Source organism: Gopherus evgoodei, chromosome 3 (genome assembly GCF_007399415.2).
Source record: "Gopherus evgoodei ecotype Sinaloan lineage chromosome 3, rGopEvg1_v1.p, whole genome shotgun sequence".
Classification (NCBI taxonomy): domain Eukaryota; kingdom Metazoa; phylum Chordata; order Testudines; family Testudinidae; genus Gopherus; species Gopherus evgoodei.
Genome location: NC_044324.1, coordinates 6,125,220 through 6,151,130, shown reverse-complemented (window position 1 = coordinate 6,151,130; position 25,911 = coordinate 6,125,220). Strand labels below are relative to the sequence as shown.

The 25,911-nt window shown below is 47.3% G+C and overlaps 1 protein-coding gene across 24 annotated transcripts in view; it reads left to right on the top strand.

Moving 5' to 3' along the window:
- The first annotated feature begins 1,195 nt into the window (after positions 1 to 1,195).
- The window catches only part of IKZF4 (IKAROS family zinc finger 4), a 49,880-nt gene continuing 25,164 nt past the window's right edge, over positions 1,196 to 25,911 (top strand). For 2 of the 24 annotated variants that reach the window (XM_030554770.1, XM_030554765.1), the window contains exons 1-4: positions 4,665 to 4,702; positions 5,422 to 5,466; positions 17,355 to 17,399; positions 25,368 to 25,472. In XM_030554770.1, the coding sequence (XP_030410630.1) occupies positions 17,360 to 17,399; positions 25,368 to 25,472 (145 nt within the window). In that variant the 5' untranslated portion in view covers positions 4,665 to 4,702; positions 5,422 to 5,466; positions 17,355 to 17,359. Of the gene's footprint in view, positions 1,574 to 2,154; positions 4,703 to 5,421; positions 5,467 to 7,117; positions 7,208 to 12,178; positions 12,303 to 16,587; positions 16,593 to 17,354; positions 17,400 to 23,338; positions 23,483 to 25,367; positions 25,473 to 25,911 lie in introns of those variants that run through there. The other 22 variants (XM_030554763.1, XM_030554758.1, XM_030554751.1 and 19 more) reach the window with 22 other exon arrangements.

Below are 25,911 nucleotides of genomic sequence, written 5' to 3'. Positions count from 1 at the left end.
TTCGGTCAGAGTAACTCTGTTCCGATGATGATTATTACGTATAACTTGTAGTACAGTAAAAGCCCCCGTCGTGGCCCTCCATATGTGAGGTGCTGTACACACACACACGACAAAAGACCTGATGGTCTATGCAGCGTAAGCAGGTCTAGCTCCCAACTGAAGCCTGAAATTGCACCAGCTTGTGTCAGGAGTGAATCTGGCCCATCATCCATATTTCTTGTCTCTATTTTCTGTAATGAAATGAATTCTGCTAAGTGCAGGTTAGTAATAACCCTACCCTCAGGATTGGATTTATGCAGCCAAATGATGAAAAGTGGCCACTGGTTTTGGGAACCCAACATGAGACTCCCCCCTCGGGCCTGATTTTCAGAGGTGCTGAGTGTCCACAGCTCCTGCTGACTTCAGGCAGCGTGGCTCTTTCAAAGGGTCAAAATAAAACCGACTGTGGTCCCCATCCTGCAGTGAACCCTGTGTGAAAGCAGAGCTCCTTGCTGGATTGGCAAGTCCTCCAGTTGGGTTGGGTCCTGCACTAAAGACAAGCAGCACCAAGGCCTAGGACAGGGGTGGAGCCCAGGGAGGCTGCGTGTTAACAGACAGGGATGCACCCACCCCACGTTCATTAGTAAGGAATGAGCTTAATCATCAGTCTGCTGGTGATTAAGGTGTAATTCCTTCATGCAAATGAAGCGGCTGGGAGATCGGGATGCCCTAATGAGTCATTCATGTTCCGTCATCCCCAGGCTATGCTGATTGGAGAACTGTTCGCCCTGCTCTGTAAGCGACGGGATCGATCCTGGGTCTGGGACTCGGGTGCGCTGATGCCGTTGAACACGTTACTGGGTAATCGCGGCTATTCCTGCCAAGCTGCTGCCCTGTGCTTCGCCGAGGGTTAGGGCGGAGTGATTATCAGCTGATTATCGATTATTGATCAGACGATTAGCGATCGATTTGATCAGCCGTCGCTTTGCAGATACTTTGGTAACCAAAATAAACACAGAAAGTTCGCGGAGGGGGAGGTAACTCCGGCCCGATCGGTGCCAATGGCGCGGATCGATCATTACTCATCGATTAGCCCCGCCCCGCCCCGCCCCAGCTGTAGCCCGCGGGGCCCGCCCTGCCCATCGATGCTCTCGACGCTGCGCTGCTCCCCCAATCGATGCTCTCGGCTGCTCCTGCGGCAACCTGGCTATCGATGCGCTTCGCCGCTGGCCGGGGCTGCCCCCAGGCTCGATGCTCTCGGCACTCGCCCGCTCCCCTGGCTCCCCTCGGAACGAGGCTCCGCGCCTGGCTCGCTCGATTCGTTCGGCGCTCGGCTGCTGCCAACGCCCCCCCCCCTCCCCCCGAACGATGCTCTCGGTTGCTCCCTGCCCGCTCGATGCGCTCGGCGCGCGGTTGCCCCCGCCTGTCTCCTGGCAGTGGGACCGGAAGTGGCTCGGGGAGGGGAGGGGGGCCCGGTCCCTCCTCAGGTGAAGCCGCTGCCGATGGAGCCGCCGCTGCGGAGCCGCTGAGCCCCCCAGTCCCCACCCCCCAGCGGCCGGGCCGGGGGGCCCCTCCCCGCAGCCCCTCCCCTCCGGTGAGAAGGGGGCGGGGCAGCTTGGCGGGGCCGGGGGAGGGGATAGAGAGGGGATGGGGGGGTGTCTGTGGGTTGGGGGCAGGGGCGGCTGCCCAGCAGGGGGGGGGATAAGGGAGGCGGGGGGGTACAGAGGCATCTCTGGGGGGGTGGCTGGGAGGAGAAGGCGGGGGGAGGGGATGGGGGGGTGTCTGTGAGAGGGGGTGGGTTGGGGGCAGGGGCGGCTGCCCAGCAGTGGGGGGGGTAAGGGAGGCGGGGGGGTACAGAGGCATGGGGGGGGTGGCTGGGAGGAGAAGGCCGGGGGGAGGAGATACAGGGGGTGTACCTGTGAGAGGGGGTGGGTTGGGGGCAGAGGCGGCTGCCCAGCAGTGGGGGGGATAAGGGAGGCAGGGGGGGTACAGAGGCATCTCTGGGGGGGGGTGGCTGGGAGGAGAAGGCCGGGGGGAGGGGATAGAGGAGGTGTCTGTAAGAGGGGGCAGGGGCGGCTGCCCAGCAGTGAGGAGGGGAATAAAGGAGGTGGGGGGGAGACCGGGGTAATGGGGTGCAGCTGGCTGAGGCTGGAGGGCTGATAGGGGACCTATTGGGAGTGGGGGGAGAACTGGGGAGTGTTTCCCTGTTGCTCAGCAGTCCCAGACTTCCTTTATGAAGCCCCTTTTCTTCATGCTGTACGGGGTGGGGCGCTGGTGTGAGAGGGGACAGACTGGGGCCATACCTGGGTCCTCCTATTTTCCCTTCTTGGTTCCTCTCCATATGCTGCCCTGCAGGCTTGGTAGCGTTGGGGAACTGGAGTGGGGGCAGGTACACACTTCCCTCCCCTCCACAGCCACCTGACTAAAGAATCCACAATAAATCCTCGCCTCCTAGGGTTTTCCGTGTAGTTACTTTTGGAAAAGAGAAAAGAAGCACTCACTGACACCGCCCCCGCCCCCCCCTTCTAGCCCGTTACCCTTCTCCCTTTACTTTGTCTGCTCCTAGCTCTCAAATGGTGCTGTAGTTTGTCATGGTATTCCTCTATAAGAAAACGTAAACTTAACCTGACTGTTTCGTTGGCACTCGGTGGTACCAGACACCCTGTGGGGGTGTGGGAGGAGTGAAGGGTTTCACGTTTTTAGAAATGCAACTAAAGTTTCTTATTTCTAGTCCTTCAGGGACAGTGAATCTTATTGGATTTCCATAAAATTGCTTTGCTTCTCTGCTTCAGTCCAGTGTCTTGTAGGGTGACTTGTCTGATCATCTTACATTCTTGGAGGAATTTCTTTTTGGTTGCCTTTCTGTAGCCCGGCAGATGCAGCTGTGTGCACGTTGTATTACTTACAGCTGGTGTGATGGTGCACATGCACATGGTGGCGGAGTTAAAGTTAAGGCTGCTGTTGGATAATACTTAGCACTTTTCATCTGAGAAGCATAAAACTGTCAGGTTGGTGTCTGGCTTAGATGATTTCCTTGCTCAGCTTTATCTCTGCACTAACAGTTCCATTTGATGGGGTATTTGGAAGATTTACTCATAATCTTGAACGTCTTTACCTGCGTCAGACCCCTCTGAAGGGGGGAAGTGTTGCGATCCTCATTTTACAGATGGGGAGCAGAGCCACAAGAGGCTAAGTGACTTGAGCAAGGTCATTCGAGAAGTCAGTGGTGGAGCAGGGAATTGAACACCCATGTCCCAGGCTCGCACCTGTGATTGTTTTATTTGTATTACCATAGTGCATAGGAGTCCTAGTCATGGACCAGGCACTGTTGTGCTTGGCGCTATACAGATCTAGCCAGTGGACCATCCTTCTTTATCACCTGATGTTTGGTACCGCAGGAGGAGGATGTATTGTGCAGAGTGCCATCTGCTGGATGGTACCCGACCACTGATGTATGTTGTTCGCCTCATAACTGAAACCGACTTAGTTTAGATTTTGCTTGGATCTTCCTTCCCACATGAGGAGTGTTGCCTCGCTACAGCACACAAAAACCCTCCACAAAAGCATTCCTCCGTGGGACAAGGCATTGTCCACAGGTGCCATTGAGAAATTTGGGGGCTCGGTATGACATGTTCACTAGGGCCCCACCCACTCCCATTTCACTTTATGCAGCGGTGACAGATGTTTTGGGGAGCAACCGTGAGCTCAGGCCCCAGTACAATTGCCCCTCATCAGCCCTGGTTGTCCATGTGCAGTTCCACAGAGGTTAGGCTTGGGTTCTCCAGCAGTTGCAGAGGAGGGCTGGATTAATTCTTTTCTATCCACATGCAGTACCTCAGCATAGGTAGGGGCCGTGGAGACTTAAGGAGGAAGGATCCAAATTTCCTAGCATGGCAGGGGGAAGGCGCATGAAGACTCTCAGCAGCAGCAGCCTTGCGGTGAGATGTTCTTGGACCACAAGCTGTTATGGGCAGCTTGAGGATAAGCGTAGCTGCCTCGGCTATGGACTCCTCTGTCTGGTTCTATGGCTCCTGGTGCTGAATCTGAACTCAAGTGAGCTTACCAGGCTCAGAAGTGGCCTGTCCTGGGACCTGCACGGTAGCAGAAATAATATTTCTTATCTGTGGTTCAGCTGCCCCCCCCCCCCCGAGGGAAGGATGGTCTTGTGACCAAAGCACAGAGCAGGAGTCCCATGCTATGTTCCTAGCCCTGCCACTGACTCAGTGTGTGCCCTTTGGCAAGTCATATAATGTCCCTGTGCCTCAGTTTCCCTATTAGTAAGTTTGGGGTAATATCTTGAGGAAGGCTAAGAAAATGTAACGCTTTAATCATAATATTTGTAAAGTGTCTCCAGGTCCTCAGATAAGCGGTGCTGTGTTAGTGCAGGAAGCAGTCCATTCCTCGTGCACTGAGGCTGCTCCCCTGAAACAGTAAGTTTGGCATACAGAAGAGCCAAAGACAGTGTTATCTAGACAAAGCTTTGGGGTGTGTTCGGACTAGCAGTCAAGGTGTGTTCTTACTACATGTTCAAGTCCTAACGACAAGGCAGTATGTAGTTTTCATGTGTGTTAGCAGGTTGAGGTACATGCTTGGAAACTTCCCTGGGATTTCACCTCGTGAGCTAGTGCATGGTACGATCACTCTCCTTTTTGCTTGATGAAGACCAGGGCACGGTCATTGCTGAGTTGTTGATCAAGGCTGCAGAGGTATCAGGAGGAGCAGGGTAAGTTTTGTTCTTCACTTAGAACTTATCTTGTGCATGTAGCGAGAGACCCAGCGCAGACGGGATAATGAGTTAGTCATGCCCCTCAGCTTGCAAAGGCTGACCTGGGAGACCTACTGAAAGTGTCACTCTTTAGAGTGGGAGGCAGTTTGACCTAGCAATTAACTTGATTCCCCAAAAGCTTTAATTCCTTTGGGGAATTTATACAGCAGCAGCTTGTACGCTGGTAACGGCTTATAGGATCGCAGATATCGGGTTTTGGTCTCCCATCCTATGAGATGGAGATGGGGTTACCTGAGGTCACCAAAGAAGGAAGAAGTAGAAAATGCTAATGGGGGTGGGGAGAGCGCGTGAGGATTATTTCTTCTGCTTGCAGTGGATCAGTTCAGCTGAAAGCTTGTGTGCGTCTGGCATCGGTACAGTTAATGTTAGTCAAGTACGTTGTGTTTCTATACTGCCTCATGTTGGATCTCAAAATATTGGTGTTCAAAAGTGCAGTACGCCTTGATTTGTAAAGGTCGCTGTCACTCGAGGGCGGTGGGTGGGAGTGGGACTGATGTTCCATTTGTCTGTGAATCCGTCTAGGCAAATGCTGAGGAGGTCGGGTTTTCCTTCATTCCCTTAGAAAGAAAAGAAGCTTCTTGCATTTCATGCTACCTCTTATAGTTTTCAGCATAACAGCCCATGATTATGGTTATTATTTATTCAAATTATGGTAGTGCCCAGAGAACTCAACAAGGATCCAGATGCTGTACAAAAACACGGTAAGAGACGGTCCTTCTTTTTATGCTTTCAGTTCAAACTTTGTTTTAAAAGTGTTTTTAATCTTAGTGGTTAAGAGCAGTAGTTGAACTTACTGTTTTATTACGCTTCCGTCAATGGCCTTTAAATAAAAAGTAGATTGCTGCATGGGAAATTTACACACAGGCCTCCTGTTAGCATTATTAGAAAGTTGCATCTCTGGGAGACTCTTTCCAATGATATAATCCTAAAAAAAAAAAAAAAGCACCTTTACTTCAGTCAAGTATAGTTCTTGTAACAGTTCATATTTTACATAAAGTCTTTCGGTTGGACCTAATTTTGGGTGTTGCCTGGAGGAAATGGATTTAGATCTCTAAAGTGGTTTATCATGTCCCTGGCAACCTCACACCCTGATTTTCAAGCATTATCTTTATAGAAAGGACAGAATTTTTACTTATATTTAGGCAGCCTTTGGAATAGGGGACTCTGGCATGGAAGTTATTTAAGAGCTGCTTGGTGTTAAGTGTGCTTATCCACTGATGTTCTTAGAGGGAAAAATATCCAACCTATCCTTATAACTTAGGATGCTGCTAAGTATAATAAAATGGTGGTGATGATGAGTTCACCAGAGCAGTAAAGGGGACCTGTTTATTAGGATAAGTCCCTACTGCAAAAGGATCTCACTAACCTGGGTGACTGGCCAATGAAATTCAATGCTAAGTGCAAAGTAATGCACTAGGGGGGTTGTGTGTGTGTGTGTAATTCCAACTATTCATACAAAATGATGGAATCTCAACTAGCTGTTACGCTCAGGGATGGCTCCAGGTGCCAGCATGCCAAGTGCGTGCTTGGGGCAGCAAGCCGCGGGGGGCGCTCTGCTGGTGCTGCGAGGGCAGCAGGCAGGCTGCCTGCCGTGCTTGGGGTGGCAAAATGCCTAGAGCTGCGTCTGATTATGCTCACAAAAGAGATCTTCGAGTCATCGTTGGTAGTTCCCTGAAAACATCTGGACTGTGGCTGCACATTGAGCAAAGAGCTTCCAATGTTGGGAACCACTAGGAACGGGATAGCTAATAAGACAGAAAATATCATAATGTCACTATTATAAATCCATGGTATGGCCACACCTGGAATACTGTGTGCAATTCTGGTTGCTTCATCTCAAAAAGATACATTAGAATTGGAAAAGGGGCAGAGAAGGGTATTGACAATGATTAAGGGTATAGGACAGCTTCCATCTGAGGAAAGATTAAAAAGGCTGGGGCTGTTTCTCTTAGAAAAGAGATGGCTAAAGGGAGGTATGACCAAGGTCTATAAAATCACAAATGCCATAGAAAAAGTGAATAAGGAAGTGTTATTTACCCCTTCACATCACATAAGGATGAGGGGTCACCTGATGAAATGAATAGGCAGCAGGTTTAAAACAAACAGAAGGAAGTTCTGCTTCACACATGCACAACCAAAGTGTGGAACTCATTGCCATAGGGTGTTGTGAGGGCCAAAAGTGTAAGTGGGTTAAAAAAAAAATTAGATAAGTTCCTGGAGGACAGGGCCGTCAATGGCTATTAGCCAAGAGAGCCAGGGACACATCCCCATGCTCCAGATATCCTTAAACCACTGACTACTAGAAGCTGGGACTGGAGGAGGGAGTGGATCACTCCCTCAAACTTCTGGCAGTGGCCACTTTTGGAAGACGAGACTCGGCTAGATGGACCATTGGTCTGACCCAGAATGGCCATTCTTACATAGTCATCTTCTCTTGAGTGGGTGAGTTAGATTTATTTCTATATCACGTTTCTTTCTCTCATTCCTAAAGCAGAAACTTGAACTGGCTGCAGCCTAACACTTTAATATTACATTAAATTTGCCCAGTAACACCTCATGCTTCAGAATAAGTACCCAAGAAAATTGGTGGTCCTTTCCCTCAGAAACAATGCCCAGGTAGACACTGCCTTTCGGTCTAGTGTTACACTGAATTTATTTTTCCAGTTACACTTCAGGTTGTTTTAATTCTTTAATGCTTTGTAATAGATCAGTAAACTCAACTGCAATGGGTAATGTTAACGGACAAAGACAACATCGTGATGCGCTAGCTCGCGGTTTTGATTTTGTCTGTTTACTTGCTAATTTGTCACAATAGCTCAGCTGCAAAGCGTGTTCTCCAGTTCTGCTCTGCCAGATAACTGCAGCTCGCCGCAGCAGTGCATGAGTACGCCATTTCGAGTTCTGAAAGCAGCTTCCTTGGCATTTAAAGCATTGGCAGTTTGATTAAAAACAACCTTTTTTAAAAAAAATTCTTTGCGCTGAACTTATTTTTGAAATGCTTCCAATGACCCAAATGTCAAAAAAAGCTGGTTCATCCGATGAAAGTCTGTCTGTAGCAAAGGTGGAAAAAAGTCCTCATGTTGGAAAATAAACTGCTGGTGATGGAAACAATGGGTTAGAAAAAGAAAATAACAGGGGCGTTTATGGCTCTTATTAATTCTTACCTTAGCAGAGATGCTAATTATGGCTGCGTCTGTCCTAGATCTGTTTCTTCACACATCCCGCGGTTGGAGTTCAACTGGTGGTGTATTGCTTGTATAAATAATAATAATACCCAGAACTTATGTAGGGGCTTCTCATCCATAAGTTTCAAAGTGCTTTACCAAGGAGGTCAGTATCATTATCTGTAGGATGGGGAAACTGAGGCACAGAGTTAGGGTGACTTGCCCAGTCGTGGAGCTGGGAATAGAACTCAGCTCTCCTGGGTACCAGTCCAGTGCTCTGTCCTCCCAGGCCATGCTGCCTCAGACCATAGTCCTCTTCTGGACTCTGTATGCGTTAGCACTCCCACCATTAGTACTTAGTTTGGAGCTGCAAAGGTGCGCAGACCTCTTGGGTAAGTTTATCCTCTGTCAATGACTGCATGGCTGACCAAGTCATTAGACGAATGAAGATGTTCTGAAGAGTTTGCTTTTCAACATTTGCTTTCCCTTGTTTGAATGATCCACATGTTGAACTGACACTGCAGTTAGCTTGTGAGGCCTCCCTGTATTCTTCCTGGACAACCCTGGGTTGGAAGGAGAAAGGTGTAGCCTATGTTGCAGTGGTATTTATTTCCATGGGCTTGTTTTCAGGATTGGGAATGTCTCTGGCTGTTCCTGATTAGCTTCCTATCTGGACTGAAAGTATTTCAATTATATCCCGTCACCCTAGTAAAATAAATTGTCTTCGGTTTTCAAAGCATTCTTCTACTTGGTAAAACCACCATAGAAAAGTCCAAGCAGAGAGAGGTTCTGCAAATCTTTAAAGTGATGCCGCTCATTAAGCACTCGCTTGTCTACTGATCATCGTTATCTCAATTCCTGGTATTTGGCTTTATATCTCAAAGTGCTGTGCAGACATTAGCTAATCCTAATAACATCACTGGTGAGATGAGTATCTTCACCTGTATTTTACAGATGGGGAAACTGAAACACAGGAGATGAAATGTACTTGCCTGTATCAGTGGTTGGGCTTGGAACTCTGAAGTTCTTGATTGCCAAACCTGATTGTTCAAACTGCTAGACTAGCCCATCTCTCTGGTGTCTTGTATTGTAGGAAGGCAGCAAGGATGTATTTCAAAGTTCTGACATTGCTTCCTTATGAAACCAAGTTCCTGAAGAAAGTTTAGTAATATAAAGCTGACTCACAAAGGCATAAAAAGTTTGTCATTTTTTATTGTATTTGATTTACTTATTGCTTCCTTGTGATGATAAAATGTAAAGGTTTTGCTTGGTTTTTAACCATCGGCAATATCAAGTCTTGTCTGTCTTGTTTTTGATGGAAGTTTCCTGGAGGACTAGAAAATTGTTGTGGGAACTTTCTCAGCACTCAGCTGAAGTACCAGTTGGAATCTTTCACACACAGCTTTTCTCCCAAGAGTGCATCAGATGTTGGAGTTAAATAGACACTTAGAAAAACAATGTTTGGAATAAGTCTAGCTGAAAAATAAACCTCAACCAATCTTCCTCTTCTTAATTGCTTAGCTTTCAGTTTTTATGGCTGATTCTTAATATAAAACATTTATTGGTGATGGAGAAAATAAACCAAATTCCTATTGCAAAAAGAAAGTAAAATTAGAACAAGAGCATTAACTCTGGCAAATCAAGTGTAAAAGTATAATTAGGGAGACCAAAAAGGAATCTGAAGAGCAGTTAGCAAAAGACACAAAAACTAATGGCAATTTTTTTTAAGTACATCAGAAGCAGGAAGCCGGCCAAACAGTCAGTGGGGTCACTGGATGATCGAGTTGCTAAAGGAGCATTCAAGGAAGACAAGGCCATTGTGGAGAAACTAAATGAATTCTTTGCATCTGTCTTCACTGCAGAGGATGTGAGGGAGATCCTCAGACCCGAGTCGTCATTTTTAGAATGACGGATCTGAGGACCTGTCCCAGATTGTTCCAAAACCTCCTCTACTGACAAGTCAAACTGATAAACAGTAATAGGTCACCAGGACCAAACTGAGTTCCTTGAGAACTCTTTGGTGAATTCCGATATGAAAGTACAGAACTACTGACTGTGGTATGTAACCTATAGCTTAAATTGGCCTCCGTACCAGAGGATTGGAAGACAGGTAATATAACACCAATATTTAAAAAAGGCTCCAGAGGCAATCCTGACAATTATATACCAGTAAGCCGATTTGTTGAGGAAGAGTCAGCATGGCTTTTGTGAAGGGAAATCATGCCTCACCAATCTATTAGAATTCTTGTAGGGGGTCAACAAACATGTTAATTGAGTGGGTATAGTGTACTTGGTCTTTCAGAAAGCTGTTCGTTGTCACGGTCCCTCACCAAAGGCTCCTAAACAAAGTGATCAGTTGTGGGATAAGAGGGAAGGTCCTCTCATGGATCAATAACTGGTTAAAAGATAGAAAACAAGGGATAGGAATAAATGATCAGTTTTCACAATGGAGAGAGGTAAATAATGGGGTTCCCCAAAGATCTGTACTAGAACCAGTGCTGGTCAACATATTCATAAATGATTTGGAAAAGGGGGTGAACAGTGAGGTGGCAAAGTTTGCAGACGGTACAAAACTACTCAAGATAGTTAAGTCTAAAGCTGGCTACAAAGGGATCTTCCAAAACTGGGTGACTAGGAAATTTGACGTTGATAAATGGAAAATAATGCACATTGGAAATCATAATCCCAAGTATACATACAAGATAATGGAGTCTTCATCAAAAAGTGAACAATGTGAGGATCAGGATAGATAATAAGACAGAAAAGATCATAACGCCGCTAAGTAAACCCATGGTACGCCCACCTCTTGAACACTGCCTGCAGTGCTGGCCGCTCCATCTCAAAAAAGGCTTGTTAGAATTGGAAAAAGTACAGAGAAGACAACAAAAGTGATAAAGGGTATGGAATAGCCTCTATCGGAGGAGATACTAAAAAGACTAGGACTGTTCAGCTTGGAAAAGAGATGACTATGGAGGAATATGATCGAGGTCTGTAAAAGCATGGTGTGGTAAAAGTGGATAAGGAAGTGTTAATCACCTCCTACACCTAACACAAAAACCAGGGATGACCTGCTGAAATGAATAGGCAGCAAGTTTAAAACAAATATAAAGAAGTACTACGTCACAGAATGCACAGTCAACCTGTGGAACTCCTTGCCAGGGGATGTTGTGAAGGCCAGAAGTGTGACTGGGTTCAAAAAAGAATTCGATAAGTTCATGGAGGAGAGGTCCATCGGTGGCTATTTCCCAAGATAGTTAGGGACGCAACCCCATGTTCTGGATGTCGCTATACCTCTGACTGCCAGAAGCTGGGACTGAGCAACAGGGGATGATGAATCACTCAATAAATTGCCCTGTTCTGTTAATTCTCTCTAACACATCTGGCAGCGGCCGCTGCCAGAAGACAGGATGCTGGGCTAGATGGACCATTGGTCTGACCAAGTATGGCACTTTTTATGTTCTTAATTCAGAAAACCTATTGGACAGTTATTAGCCACACGGATTTAAAAGCAGCTTGAAACCTCACTACTGCTGTGCAGTTTGGATTAATGGTAAAATAAAAATTAAATTTAAAATGTCCTTATTTGAAGTGGGCTTTGTCTAGGGACTGTTTGTAACAGGAGAGGAGAAATGCAGCTTTCTATTTGATGAATACAGTTTGGCTTGAAGGTGTTTTGATTTGTATGTTTCCTTTTTCACGAACAAAAAGTGTTCGGTGTTAATGTCTTCCCTCTTGTCTGTGAAGGAAAGTACGTAAGTTCTCAGACATGTTCCATCAGGTGCAGACCCTCCATGGGTTTGACGAAAAATCAGAATATTTTATCCAGTGTATGTTACAGGCTATTGTTTGAAAGTTTATTCTCTTGCTTTTTTTAAAGCATGGCCCTCCTGGCTCTCTTTGCATTACAGCTTTCTTTAATACTGTATTTCTTATCCCAGCTCTATCCCTGAACAAAGTTCAGTAACAGCTGAAGAGGGGGCAGAGAAATTCAGAGATTCTAGGCAGGAGAGAAAAGATGGATTGTAGCTGCAATTTGCAGTAGGATGAAGTCAGTTCTAACAGCAATTATTGTTTTGATGCCACCTTTTTAATTTGGGATCTTTCAGTATTAATAGGGCCATTTTAAGGTCACGTCCCACTCTGTAAATGATTGGAAGCTAAGTATACATCTTGACATATCATCTTAGCCCTCCACCTCCTGTGCAGAATGGGGGCCCTGATCTCACTCACGTATCACGTATTTCCCCAGCTCTTTCAGCATCATGAGTGGAGGCATGCTAACCCTAAAGGTCACTGAAAGAGTCTCAATCTAGACAAGGTCCGTCTCCTTGAAGGAGAGGATGAAGCGAGAACGTTTTAGCACCACCGACCCTGTGAGTATCTTGTTTTCTTTGCACCCTGAGTGGAGGGGAAAATAAATGTGCAGCACTCTGAAGCTGGCTGTGGCAAGTTTGCTTCTGAGTTGAAAAGCACAAGCTGTTGCTTTTGCCTTGATTAGTGGATTCACTGAAGCTGGACGTTTTCATCGCTCCTTGCAATCTGTTGCGTTGCTTTTGTCGGTTAATTGTTTTCATGCCGTTAAAATGTGAGGGTGTTCATTTGAACCGTTCCCTAGGGAGGCTCCTGTTTATCCCAGCTCACAGCTTGAATGGCATGAAGAGTCCAATTTGTGCATCTTAAACAGTGAATCATTGCGAGCACCAAAATAAACGTACGTTCTCTCCAGGGAGATGATACCCAGACAGATCATCTTGGAGTGTTGGGCTCTCATGAGGACCTGAAGAATTTTAATCATTGTGGCCACGCTTTCCATAAACCTGTTGTAGGATCTGGGGCTTTCTGCAGAAGGCAGGATTCTTCTCATCAGGGGTTAATATTCATTGTGATCCTACTCGTAATAATGCAGATGCCTCAGTATAATTTGGTTGGAATTTAGTGTTCTCGCTCTTGCAATTATGACATCAGGAATCTGAAAAGTGTTCCACGGCTGACGCTGGGATATTTTAAAATGCAGAGCACTATTTCACAGTACTTAGGGTATAAACAGAGTAATGGGATGAAATTAAGAGAAGAAAAATTTAGGCTGTCTTCCAGTGAGAATGATAGGACTGCAGAATTGAGTCCCAAGGGACTGATGGAACCCTCATGGTTTGAGATGCTTGGAATTAGACGGGAGTCTGGGGATGGATGGACGAGGTCTGACCTAACGACTTTTCTATCTCTAGAATTCTTTCATCATCCAAATGACTAAATGCACAGTGATACAGCCCTTTCCCCCTCCATAAGGCAGTCCAGTCCTAGCGTTTCTCAAAAGCCCCTCAGTGCGAAGGACATTTCCAATCTCACTGTGGTGCCGTTTGTAAATGTTGATTTTAATTGAGCTATTTCTGAGGTTTTTCCCCCTGAGTCTTGTCACTAGGGGAAAAGTCCTTATTTCAGAGAAGATGAGAACTTCAAGCAGTTCTAAAGCCACTCTGGTCTAAGTTCCTGATGCTCTAACATGATCGTGTCTGAAGGCTAGGAGGAGACGGTAGGGATTGGCCTGCTCTCTGCCGCAGTAGCAGTGTGAGATGGGATGGCTCAATGGGCAAAGTGTGAAATTTGACGTGTTTCATGTCCTTGTAGCTGCAGGGTCAGATCTCCAGGAGCATGGACTCTACCTTCTCCAAGGAGATAAACTATTTTGTGCATTTTGCTCAGGATCTTTCACACAATACCTTATAAACCAAGGAGGGTCACGTCTCTTCTGTGTGGGCACCAAAGATTCCATGGGACACTTTTCTTAAGATCTTCCTTTATAATCAAATTCCTTCCAGACCCAGCGCATGTCACCAAAATGTAAAATTTATGCTTTGAAGCAATCCGTTTCTTTAAACCAGGGATTGTTTTCAGTCACCTGGCATTGCTGACTTGGAGGTCTAGGGTCTGATCAGTGCAGATGTTGAGTGTGTTTGTTTGTAAAAACGTCTCAGAAAAAAATACCAACAAAACTGTTTGTTCAGCTGAGGGTCCTTAAGGCCAGTCATTGCTAGTGGGCTTAGATGAGTAGTGCCTTATTCACCAGATGTAGCCAGTCTTCCAAAGTAAAAATTCCTGCTGGCCGGCACCTGGCTTGGCCAACTGCTGTCTTCTCCCCTTTTAAAATACAGAGCTGGCGTCTGAGCCTCACTTCCTGGATGTTGGGCACAGACTTCTTGACTCGAATGGGGCTGCTGGTGTGAATAAGGAGTAATGGCTGTGGAACTGGGCTCTGGCTCGGCGACGCTCTTGGCATTACTAGCCGATTATTTAGCTTGTATGAAATTACTCGATCTCGGTCCTGTTCCTTGCCAGCCCCTGCACACAGTTGAAAATAAAAATTGAAATTGTTCTTCGTCGTGGCCAAGAGGCCAAGGATTGAATGGGACCCAGAACTCCCTCTAGGGTGGGGCTGAGGCATATTGGGGGCATACAGGGAAGCCTGCACTGCTTGTGTGTTCAGCTGATGATGATCTGGTGAGCACCAAGTCGGTGGAAAGGCAATGAACATACTGGCTGCAAGAGCAAGTCTGGTTCGGCTTGTCCTGAGTCTAGCATTACAGAGCCAAAGCAAACTCTGCTTTGTAATTAACAAGGGTCTTATGGCGATGGATGGGGCAGTGTTAGTTCAGGTTGGTGTCAGGAGAACGTGGTTTGAAAGGGACACCTGCTTTATTAAACAATAAAATAAATTGGGGAAACCTGAGAAATGGACCCACTTCTGACCAAATAATCCACTTTTAAACATCAATAAACACTCATCTTTCCAAAGATTTTAGGATAATCCCTTTGCATTTTCTTGTGGGTCTTTTTTAATTGAGTGTTTTCAATGGCTTCTGCAGAGTCCAGGGAAAGGGGCGGGAGAGTGAACTAACTAAAATGACTTGTATTAGCATGTTGTGTGCCCTTCATATGGAGCCAGGCGAATCTCCAAGTGTGTGTGCATAAAATTAAACAGCAAAATTATGGATTCAACAAAAATAAAACGGCAGGAGGCACAGTTACCGTATAACCTGGCCTTGAAATATATATTTCAACCTACATTATTTTCATCTCGTAAAGTTAATTGCCACTGTGGGTAGGAAGCGTTTCCAGTGTAATTCAGCCCTTGGAACTGGAACTGAATAACCAGCAAATCCAGCCTTTTGAGTAGCAGATAGCGCAAGGGCCCGTTGTCTATAGTTGTTTTAAAACTGGGAGGACAATAAAAAAAGGGAGACTTTCTCTCTGCTTTTTTTGGGGGGGGTGGCGGGGTCAGTTTATTTAGCGTGATTAACTGTGAAAATGTTAGAGTGATGCATCGGGACCGAGTCCTCTTGTTTATCTACGGAACAGGAGCAAGCAGCCTCACAAACTCCCCCACACTCCCACCATCAAGGTTTGTCTTCGTTCTGGAGATTCCATACCACCTTTAGGGCTGAGAGGACAGTTTCTGCTGCAATTACCAGCAGCAGAGCCCATTTTAGTATTTGTAATGGGGATACTTGTGTTACTGGAAACTGAGCGGAGGCCAACCAACTCACAGGACAAAGGCTGACAAATAGCTATCTGAGGGAAACCACCACTGCTGACCTAGCCTGGCTGTAAAAAGGTGACCCAGGAGCGAAAGGCTCCCTGTCGTCAAAGCCAGCTTGTTTTTAAGGATGCTTTTCAACTCAGTGGGGGTTGGCAAGACCTAAACTTTATTTATTTAAAAATGAGTAATTAGATCTGTTGGGTTAATAGAAAGTGATTAGTAACAAAACAAATATGTTCTGCTTTTCATCCAGGGATCTGAACATGCTTTACAAAGGAGGTCGGTAACCTTGTCCCTGCTTTGCAGATGAGAAACAGAGTGACCTGGCTAAGGTCCCCCAGGAGACCGGGGCAAAGTTGGGATTAAACCCCAGCTTTCATGAGTCCCAGTCAATTGCTCAAGTCACTAAGCCATCCTGTCTCCCTGGCTGCCCCATCCATCTCTGTACTGATCTCCTCTACGCTGTGCCCCGTTTGCTCATAAAATTGTAACATTAACACCATTTATTTGAGTTCGTTTGGCTTAAAAAAAATCCTCTCTAAAATGGGAATTCTCAGAAGGGGGGTAACTCGGATTATTTCTCTGACCTTTTTTTTTCTAAAAAAAAAACAGTTTGCACTGGCTTTAAGTAACATTTGATCATTAAAAAAGGGAGGAAAAAAGTTAATTCTATTGGTTTTTTGGCCTTTGTGTTCACGTTTTGCAAATGGCATTTATTTACCTTCTCAGGGAGACAATTCATCGCCGCAAAGGATCACTTTTAATTGTTCTCTGCAGCAAATTCTCCTCGTTTCTGAACCTACCAACTGCCAATTACAGCGTGAATTCTCAACAGCCAAACTTGTGCTTTTTGAGGGTGTCCTCATTTTGTTTTTTAAACAGCAAATGTAATTGACAAAAAGCCATTTGGATGTATACAAAGTTCATTATCTCTGCAGGGCACCAAGTAGCAAAATAGAAGGCAGATTTGCTTTTATTCTAGCGTGATCTTTGGAATGGTTGTTGCCAGACTGCTCAGCGGCACACAGGGTGCGAGTTTTTAATCTCATTGCCCAAAGAAGCATCCTTTTTCATTGATAAAATGAAGCTGAATGGTTCAGTTAAACACTTCTCCCACTCCAGACTTCAGGTACTTGCTACCACCCCATATATACCAGCACCAGTTTTCAGTAGAGAAGTCCCCTGTTGAAATGGGGCATTGCAGCAAAGAGTCTGGTTGATTAAATGAATTATATGTACAACTGCTATCATACCTCGCCACTTGGTTTCAAATTAATTACCAACGGCCTGTGGGCGCTCGTCCTTCTGGACCAGTGAAGTTTGAATCAAGCCCTGCCTTGTCAGATGCTCCAGGAGAATTGACAGCTGCTTTTCCCCCCGTCTTACAGCACTTCCAGTGTTACAAGTCTGACTTTTTTAAGAACTAATGTCCTTTAACAAACAGACTCCCGTGTAACTGCTGCAGACCTGTGATGGTCGAGGGCTGAAGGCAGGGGCTAGGATGAAAACACACTGTATTCGTTTTGTTTATTGGGAATCATTGCTTGTTAGTTGGATGCTGTGTACTGCAAACTGCCGACCCTGCCTTGCATTGACCACTGTATAATAGCTACAGCTTAAAACCAGGTTTTGCTTTCCAATAGAAGGTTGTTTCTCGGTGCCTAGAAAGTAGCTCTTTAGGGGGCAATACACATTAAGTTCCAAAGTGGGGATCAAATCAAAGTTTTAGCTTGTTCCACTGTATCAAGCTGGCATTTATAAATCAGGGCTGGGTAATTCATCCAGTGTCAGAGGTTGATGGGCCCTTCTACTAAAAGAGGTTGTGTCCGGAAAGAGATTCCAGCCCTGCATTTCCAGAGACTTGCTGACAGAGCTCTGCTTTCTCTTTCAGCAAAGATGGATATAGAAGACTACAATGGACGCTCCTACATATCTGGTATGTCACTTGTTTTGCTGTTGTCCGATATTTTGGATAGCTGGATTTCAAAGGCCATTTTCTGATGCTCAGTAGTTACCTGTCTGGGAGTCTAATGCTGGTGTGTTGCTTTGCTCCACAGTTCTCCCATAAGGCACATACTCTATGGTGGTGATATGGATTGTTTTCAGATTATCTAGTGTATCTTGCTAATACTAATACCTGAAAAGTACTAACACATTGTTGGCATCCACTGTCAATAAGGATAGTTTTAGAAACTGAGTTAGAATTTAGTTTGCCAAGATCGACCTAATGGTACCAGATTTTATACACTTGGTTAGTCATGTGTGATGGTCCAGTCTGTTCAGGGTGCAAATCCAGGCCAGTGAGGGGTTGTGTCACCACTTGCTATGCAACCCTGGGTGCCTCTCAAGGCCTTGATACTGTAGTTCTCAGCCTGGGACGCTCACAGTCAGCAGGAAACGTGCAAATCGCATCCTGAGTGTGTCTGCTTCGACAGCCATGGTTCAACAGCCTGAATATAGCCCCACTCTGGCTTCCGCCAGCCTGGGTTACAACCAGTGAGATGACCCCAACGCAGCCCCCATCCTGAGTTTCCCCCAAACCGTATGCCTTGACATATCCAGCCCTCTCCCAGCCAGCTCAGGGAAATAATAAGGTTGATTTGCTCCCATGAAGAGTCCCATCCCACCAGCTCATCACTTTAACTGGAGTTAATACTCGCCACCAGTTCAGCACAGCACTGGCTTGGTCTATAGTAAAAATAAACCATTTTATTAACAAAAGAGCATGAATGAAGTGAGTTCAAGGGAATAAAAGTAGAAAGGATTCCAAGTAACACACAACAAAACATGCTTCCAATGGCTAAGACTTCACTTACCAAGCTACTGTCTGGGATCAAAGTAAAATCCTTACCACGTGCTCCCAGCAAGATAACTCAAAATGGCTGATCATACCAAGGCCAGGACCTCGTCACAGAAGAGCAACAGGCTAGCTTCCCTTGTCTCCCCAAGTGAAAGAGATCTTAGGGGCCCCCTTCGCCTTCTCGCTAGTCCAGTTCGTACAGACTGCAACCCCCGAACCCTTGGGTTGAAGGATCCTAGAGACTGGTACACAGCTGCCTCCCCTAACTCCTTGTCTGGGAGAGAGCTGATCCTTCTCTTCTTCAGCCACACGTTTTAAAACATACTATTAATGAGTCTTCATGATTCCTTCTAGAGCATTAACACAGACATTTCCCAAGGACGTTAATCTCCAGCGTGTTCCAGGCATTCATAAATGACCTGATATTGTATTCAGTCAGTTGATTCAGTTGCATATGATTTGATACTTAGACTCTCCATCATCCAGATAAAATTTCTCTTCTCTGCTGGGGTGTAACCATACCGTCTCTCCTGCCCCCCAACCCCCTCCTGTGTGTTAGCTTGATAGCTTTGTCTGTAAATGCATTCTCATTGTCTTTCCAAGTACCTTGGAAGTAACTGCTCGGTAGAGAAACCGCATTCCTTTGTGTGGGGTGGGGTAACTCCTGTTTGACTGGCAAACATATTTTAAGAATTATACTTTCAGTTTCTGTCCATAACTTTGCACCAGTTTCTTGCACCTACATGACACATTGATATTAATAACCAGCAAGTTACGAGCTTTCGAATGACATTACATGGCACCTCAGATACAGATTATAACAATATGAGTTGGGGGATGCTGGGCTGGTCAGGCCAGCTACCACTCACTGCTAGATATCAGGAAGCTCCTTGCCCTCTGCCAGTGGGCAGTTCTGAATGTCATAATGTGCTCCTTGGTTTGGTGATCGTTAGTACCTCGGGTCCTCCAGACCACAGGTCAGATCTTGACCCTCGCTGCAAACAGAATGAAAAGTATCTTTCCAGTGACATCTGGCTTGATCTGCAATGCTAGATAGTTGAAGGAGTTTGATACCCTGCTTATGTTTATAGGATGGATATTTTATTCTCCATTCTTCTGCACATGAATCAATGCTAAACTTGCAAACATGTGACATTTAAGACCCCCATGGCGGCTCTGAAATATCTGCCCTGCCAAACACTGCACTATTGTTTGTTACAGAGCATTAAGATTAAGTCTGAAACTCAGGCGTGGTTTGGAGCCATGAAATGTTGTGCGGGGAGAGGGTGAGATGGGTGCGTGGGGTGTGTTTACCTCTTTGTTGTTGTTTGATTGTTACGATCTGTTGGTAACATGAAGTCCCTTTCATAGGGCGGCCAGTCAGCAAGTGTGAAAAATCGGGACAGAGGGTGAGGGGTAATAGGAGCCTATATAAGAAAAAGACCCCAAAATCAGGACTGTGCCTATAAAATTGGGACATCTGGTCACCCTACCCTTTTGGGTGTGGGTGGAGAGAGTGGGTCAGAATGATGGTGCCAGGCATTCAGTGACTTGTGAACATCTCCAGACGTGGGCTCAAGAGTCCCAGTGGGTGTCCGAGGCTAGAGGACTGCTGCTGGAAACCTGCTGCCTAGTCTTTGTAGGTGAGGCGTGCATGCTAGCTTGGCGGGGCCCTGCAGTTCTCTAGTGGATATGCATCCATATCGTCGTCTTTCAGTTTGAACTCCAGTCTCTGCTCAAGGAAAGCCTTGGGCTAGGATAAGGTTTGGGGTAGATTTATCAGTGACAAAGCCAGAATGGAGCACTGAGGTCGGCTGTCTGACCTCTTGCAGGGGCTTCCCTGCATTCAGATGGTAGGCTAAGGTGATGGGTGGATGGAGCTCATGGGCAGTGACCAAACGACCTGGACTCCCAGGGGTGAAGGTGGGAAGTGAAGTGCATTGCTAGAGTTTTGGGGCAGAGCCAGGCCTGTTAAACGGGGGTACTGCCACCAGCCAGCGCTGGGGTGCACTGATGGAGCTGGGCAAGGAAACTTGAACTGTGTCTGTTTGCATCAGACTCTGACTGACTGAATCCAACGAGCCTGAGTCGTTCGTTCGGTTTTTTGTTTTGTTCTGAAGAAAAGAAGCTTCCTCTGCTCCCTGGAGGGCGGGTGCTGGTGGCTGGATCGTTGGTTTCTGTCAGTGCTTTGCTGCTTGGGGTCTGGGTCATCATAAAGCCCTGGATTCTGGCCGCCGGGATGCCCCCTTGCTAAGTCGTGAAATGCTTCCATGAGGAGAGGCTAGTGGCTCGTCTGGAGCGAGCAAGGGTGGGCGCTTGCTGGAAGTGGCTGCTCTGCTTGGTTAGTTCATTTTCCCACTCGGCAGAGCTGCGTCTCCCTGCTTTGCAGCAGCCGAGTTTGACCATGCCTGGTGCACTCTGCTCAGGGAGTTGCATTGTCTGGCAAGCTGGTGCTTTCCTTTTCTTTGAGAATTTTCTGGTGAGCCTCACCCCTCCCCGCCGCCTTGGCAGCAGGGTGCTGTTTGCCCCTGAACTCCATGGAGATGCGAGAGTTCGGTAAGAATGCTTGAAATGAAAAGAGAGCAGCTCCCTTGATGTAATTTGAATCCTGCTTGAGCTTAGGATGCGGGAACTCCGAATTGCAAGCAGCTGCTGGCAGCTTGTCAAGGATATAGTAGCAAAGGGACTGATCAAGGAGGGAAGATGAGTTGGAGTCACACAATCAAATTTTCCTCTTCGCTGTGGGCTCGCAAAGCTGTCCAGGCCGGTGTTCGCTTTTTGTCAAGGATGCTCTCTGCACTCACCTTGTAGCCACCTGGTGCAAGAGGGACATGTGACCAGAAGGAATTCAGAAGCTGCTTTATGCTGGCCTGTCATCCCAGGCTGCAAAGGGATGTGGTCAAGGATGATCTGACACTAAACACACCAGGATATCTAGCAGGAAACCTTTCTCCGGGAAAACATGAACTATAGCCAGGGGATCGGGCTCCACCTTCCATTCTTACTGATGCTTTGATACCAGGTTGGTGGGGGCAAAAGTCAGGCCCAGTGGAAGCCAGTGGAGTTGTACCTACTTGCACCACATCTAAATTTGGCCCAGAGGGCAAGCCAACGACATGGTGAGTGGAGCATGGAGCGGTGGCTTCATCAGAAAGTGTCTTGACTTCTCTTGCTCAAAGTCAGACCCCAAACCTTGTATTCAGTCTGTCTTTTAAAGTGAATTTAATGCCAATGAAAAGTGCTTGCTGGATCGTGGTGGAGACCAAAGTTCTCGAACCCCAGAACGAGTATCTCATGCTCAGCTACAGCATAGACCAAGCCCTACCCTGAAGGCCCCCCTTTGGGGCGTGGGGGAATTCACTCTCCAGGGCCCATTCGATCCTTGACCTCACAGTTTAGATGGTCTGCAAGGGGGATCCGGGTGACGTTCTCAGCGGTTACCTCTCCGCTAGGAACCAGACCAAGAGCCACCCAATCATTTGATTCGGGTCTTGAGTAAGTTCAAAAAGAAAAAAATGCAGAACCAAAACTTGCTGCAAAACTCTCTTCCACAAAAACTGGCTCTGTAATTAAAGGGAATTTCCGGTTTTGTCAGATTTTCAGGCTTTTCTTGGAAAACTGAAAACCTGAAAATGTTTTTAAGAAAATGGGAACTTTTTCTGGGAAAATAAAGTACAGTTTTTGATCAGCTCTGGTAATGACTCAGTTACTACCAGTCACCGGGGCAGTAAACAACAAGTATGGCGCATCAGTTCCCTGAGACAGCAAGTACTCGGATTCTGGAAAGAGAACACTCTCTCCATGGTTTTTAAAAAGAAAGTAAGAGCCATTCTCTGTGATTAGAACTTTGCTGTTCTGTTACCATCAAACACATGTGCTCTCTGAGACTGGGATCTTTGCTGCCTACTAACACTGTCCGTTTGCCTCGTCTTTTGCCTGAGGTGATTGCTGGAAGCAGAGAAATGTGTGTGTGAGGCTGGGGCCATGGGAGCCAGGACTCCTGGGTTCTGTTCCCAAATTTGCCGCTTACTTGTATGTCAAATCACTCGTCTGGGTGAAGGTAGTTGCTTTTGGTCTCTCTTTGCCTCAGTTTCCCCATCTATGAAATGGAGATAATAGCATACAGAGGCTTAGTGAGGTTTAATTACTTTGGACAACAGGTGCTATAGATGAACACATTGTTATTTTATGTTGTGTGCAAGACTTGTGCCCACATTTAGTTAGTGAAGTGTGTTACCTTATGCTGCCTGAGGTCTTACAGCTGGAAGAGTTATTCGAGTCGAAAACTCTGAAGAGAGGATCAGAAGCCCTACACTAGTCCCTCTAAGAAGTAGGTCAAAGGAATGAGATAAAGCTGCAGTTCTTTTCTTTGTGTGTATTGAAAGGAAATCTGCTAGTTCCATTGTGAGTTCCTGGACCTCTCTGACGGGTGTGGGTGACTTATCCAGAGCAGTTCGCACAAACTCCCCGTCCGGGGCACTTGGCTGTCTCGGAGCTCCCCAGGACACAGGTCACTTGCCAGGGTCTGGGTTGCATTAAATATTTCCTCACCCATCTTCAATCCATGACTAAGATTTAAAGACACTCTCCTCCCCCAACCCATTACTACAGCTGGAGGGGCTGCCCCAATGTTCTGTCATTAACTGAATGCTGGGAGGGTGGCTACTGCTTGTTTGGCATAAGTGTCCGTAGGAAAACATGCTCCGCCACCCAACCGTTGTATTTCATGGTACTTTGCTCAGTAGCATCTCGTGTCTGTGGCAGATCTGTAGCTTTGCAGTGTGAGGTGTATTCCCCGCTCTTGTCTGGGTTTGGACAATGCTGTGTGTGTGCTGGGTGCCCTGCGGCCATTCCCCAAGGAAACAGGCCTCGGGGGTTAGCATCTAGCTGGCTTGTTAAAGGGATGGCCCAGCCTTGCCCTCTCACTGGCTGTGCTATTTTCAGACACGTGCGCCCACCCGCCGAGCAGCCGGGGGAGTGAGTGTGCGTCTCTGCAAAAGGGGATGCTGCAGCCCTGAATTCCTGCTAACTGTGCCGCTTGCCTGTAAAATGACGGCCGTTTCTCTCACTTCCAGGAATCTGTTCTTCCTGGAAGGTGAGTGGCTGAGTTCACCCTACCACTGCCATGCAGACATGCACACACAGCCTGTATTTCAGTGCTGTTTCCAAGGAGTTGGCTGTGAGAACACTCCAGGGTATCTTCAGCAAGGTAGAATCATGTAAGTGAAACGGGAGGGCTGGGGGAAGAACTCCGTGTCATTTCTGTGTCCCCTTGCGTTTGGTGTCGTCGGAGGTGGGGAGGAGAAAGGGGGTGCGGGTTCTTTAACATGCTGTGCAGGAGAAATATCTTTAGATGGAGATTAAGCGATTGCGGGCTGGGGGTTGGGGGGGCGGATAGGGAAACACTTGACCATTTGAAATGCTACCACCGGCTTCTGACCATGGAAGAATGAGAAAAAGGCAAATGCTGGCAGGGATGTGGGAACAGAGCATGGTTTATAATCAGAGGTGCTAAATGCCTTTAACAGAGATCAGGGTGCCCCTGCCCTCTCCCCACCCCAGTGCCTTTTCCGAGAGGCTTTCCAGCTGTCAAATATACACTCCATGCATCTAGTCCAACCGTAACGCCCAGCTCCTGCCGGCAGGGCCTGAGACAAAGCTGGGTCCAGCTCTTAGGGGATGTTCAGTCACCCTGACTGACCCCTGCAGCATCACTGGGTTTCTTAGTGTTGGGTTTGGTTGTCTGAAATTGTCTCGTTAATCTCTCCTAATTCAGAGCTAACGTCCGTCATCCGGGGTGTGTGGCTTCTGTTGGCGATGCATGTTGGCTTAGCATGACTCAAACTTGCCGGCAATGTCTAACTGAGCCAGTCAAAGCATGGGGGAGAGGATCCGGGGGATCTCAACCACTCCAGCCCAGGGGAACAGAAAGTCTCTCTTAAAATATTGCTCCGGGGTGGGCTGGAGGGGGCAGAACACTGCCTGAGGGGTCCCAACTCAGCGTGGTGGCTCCGTGCCGAGTGTGATTTGCAGCTCACCACATCATTTCAGGGCATTTATGGTAAATGACTCCCATTGCCAGCTTGGCCTCCTGATGCAGCATTCCCTCTGGCCGGCAAACAGCGGGGCGAGCTCGACGCTGTGTGTGTCAGGAGTCGGGTTTACCCAGATGCAGCTACTGAAAACAGTTTTACAATCTGCATTAAAAGTGCACAATGCTACAGCCTTCTTCATCCCAAAGCAGCTCGCCAACTCTGTTCGTGCCGCGCCACTGAGATGCAGCCACTTCTGGGGTTCAGGGCAGAAGCCAGCACGCAACAGCGGTGGGGAGGGGATGTTCACTTGTGCGCCCGCACACGTGTGCTGCCCCAAAGGTTCTTGCGTGTCTGTTTGCAGCAGGGGGGCTCTTGGCTGGTAAGGGTTTATCCAAGCAAGATGCTGTGCAGTGCATCATTAATCACAGGAGGGTGAAGAGCTGAATCTGCCCCGCTGGATTGAATTAACCCCTGGCCTCCTAGGGCTGATATTTTTTGACAGCCATCTTGTGGGAAATGTCCACCCCCAGATGGTGATTGCAAACCAGCGTGCATCACGTGCTGGCTCACGGTCCCCGTTGGGCTACAGAAAACAGACCTGCGTCTTGGGGGAGCTTCAGCCCATCCGACTGCTGCCATGTTGTTCTGGCAAAGGGGCTCCCTTGGGAGCCGTCCCAAACACTTGCATAGCCAGGGGCCCAATACACCTGGGATCCACCTTTCCACTGCGGCCCGGCAGTCGTCCTGGCACGTAGCTGTCTGGATCCTTTCAAGTGTGCTGGGCTTGTATGTCCACTAACCACTTCGCTGCAAAGTAACAGCCAGTTTGCATGGCATCTGGAATGGACCTAGGTCCGTGGTAAGGAAGGGTTTGTCTTGCTGTGAGCAGCACACTGTAATGTTTGTCTTCTGACACCCAATCTAGAGGTGTCTGCAGTCCAGCCAGAGCCTCTTTCCAGGGCTCCGCTGCTTTGGTAATGAGAGAGAGGTTTTCACTGACCGAAACCGATCTTAAAACTGGCAGGAGCAGCCACATCTCATCTGTGTTCCCTGCTTCTTATTCCCGAAGGTAGTGGGGATTCCTCTCTGGAGAAGGAGTTCAGCTCGGCGATCGTGGGACCCACGGTGAGCACCCCAAACAGCCAGCACTCCTCCCCGAGCCGCTCCCTGAGTGGTGAGTACCCCACCTTCCACACCAGATGCAGCTGGCTCTGCCGCATTAAGGCTGGGCTCTCTCTTAGGCCGACCAGGAAGTTTGGTGCAATGAGTTTCCTTTAGAATTTGACTCTCCAAACTGAAGAGGATAAATTCTGACTTCAGTTCTTGTGTTCATAGCTGCAGTGGGGTTACTTACCTAAGCTACCAGCCTCTCTGCCTTGAGATTTAAAGTCACGCGTGTAACCCTGCCGTGCTAAATTCCATATTCCCCAAATAAGCTTCATTTGTTCATTGGGCACAGAACCAAAACAGCTACGTGCTCCGGCCTCTGTTAACAGGAGAGGAGTTCGCTCGGGGCGGAGGGGTAAACCCCAAGGGCTACATAGGAATGAAGTGCTCGTTGCAACCACCAGGTCTGATGTATTGGAAATGGACCAGGGCCACCTCCCCGTTAC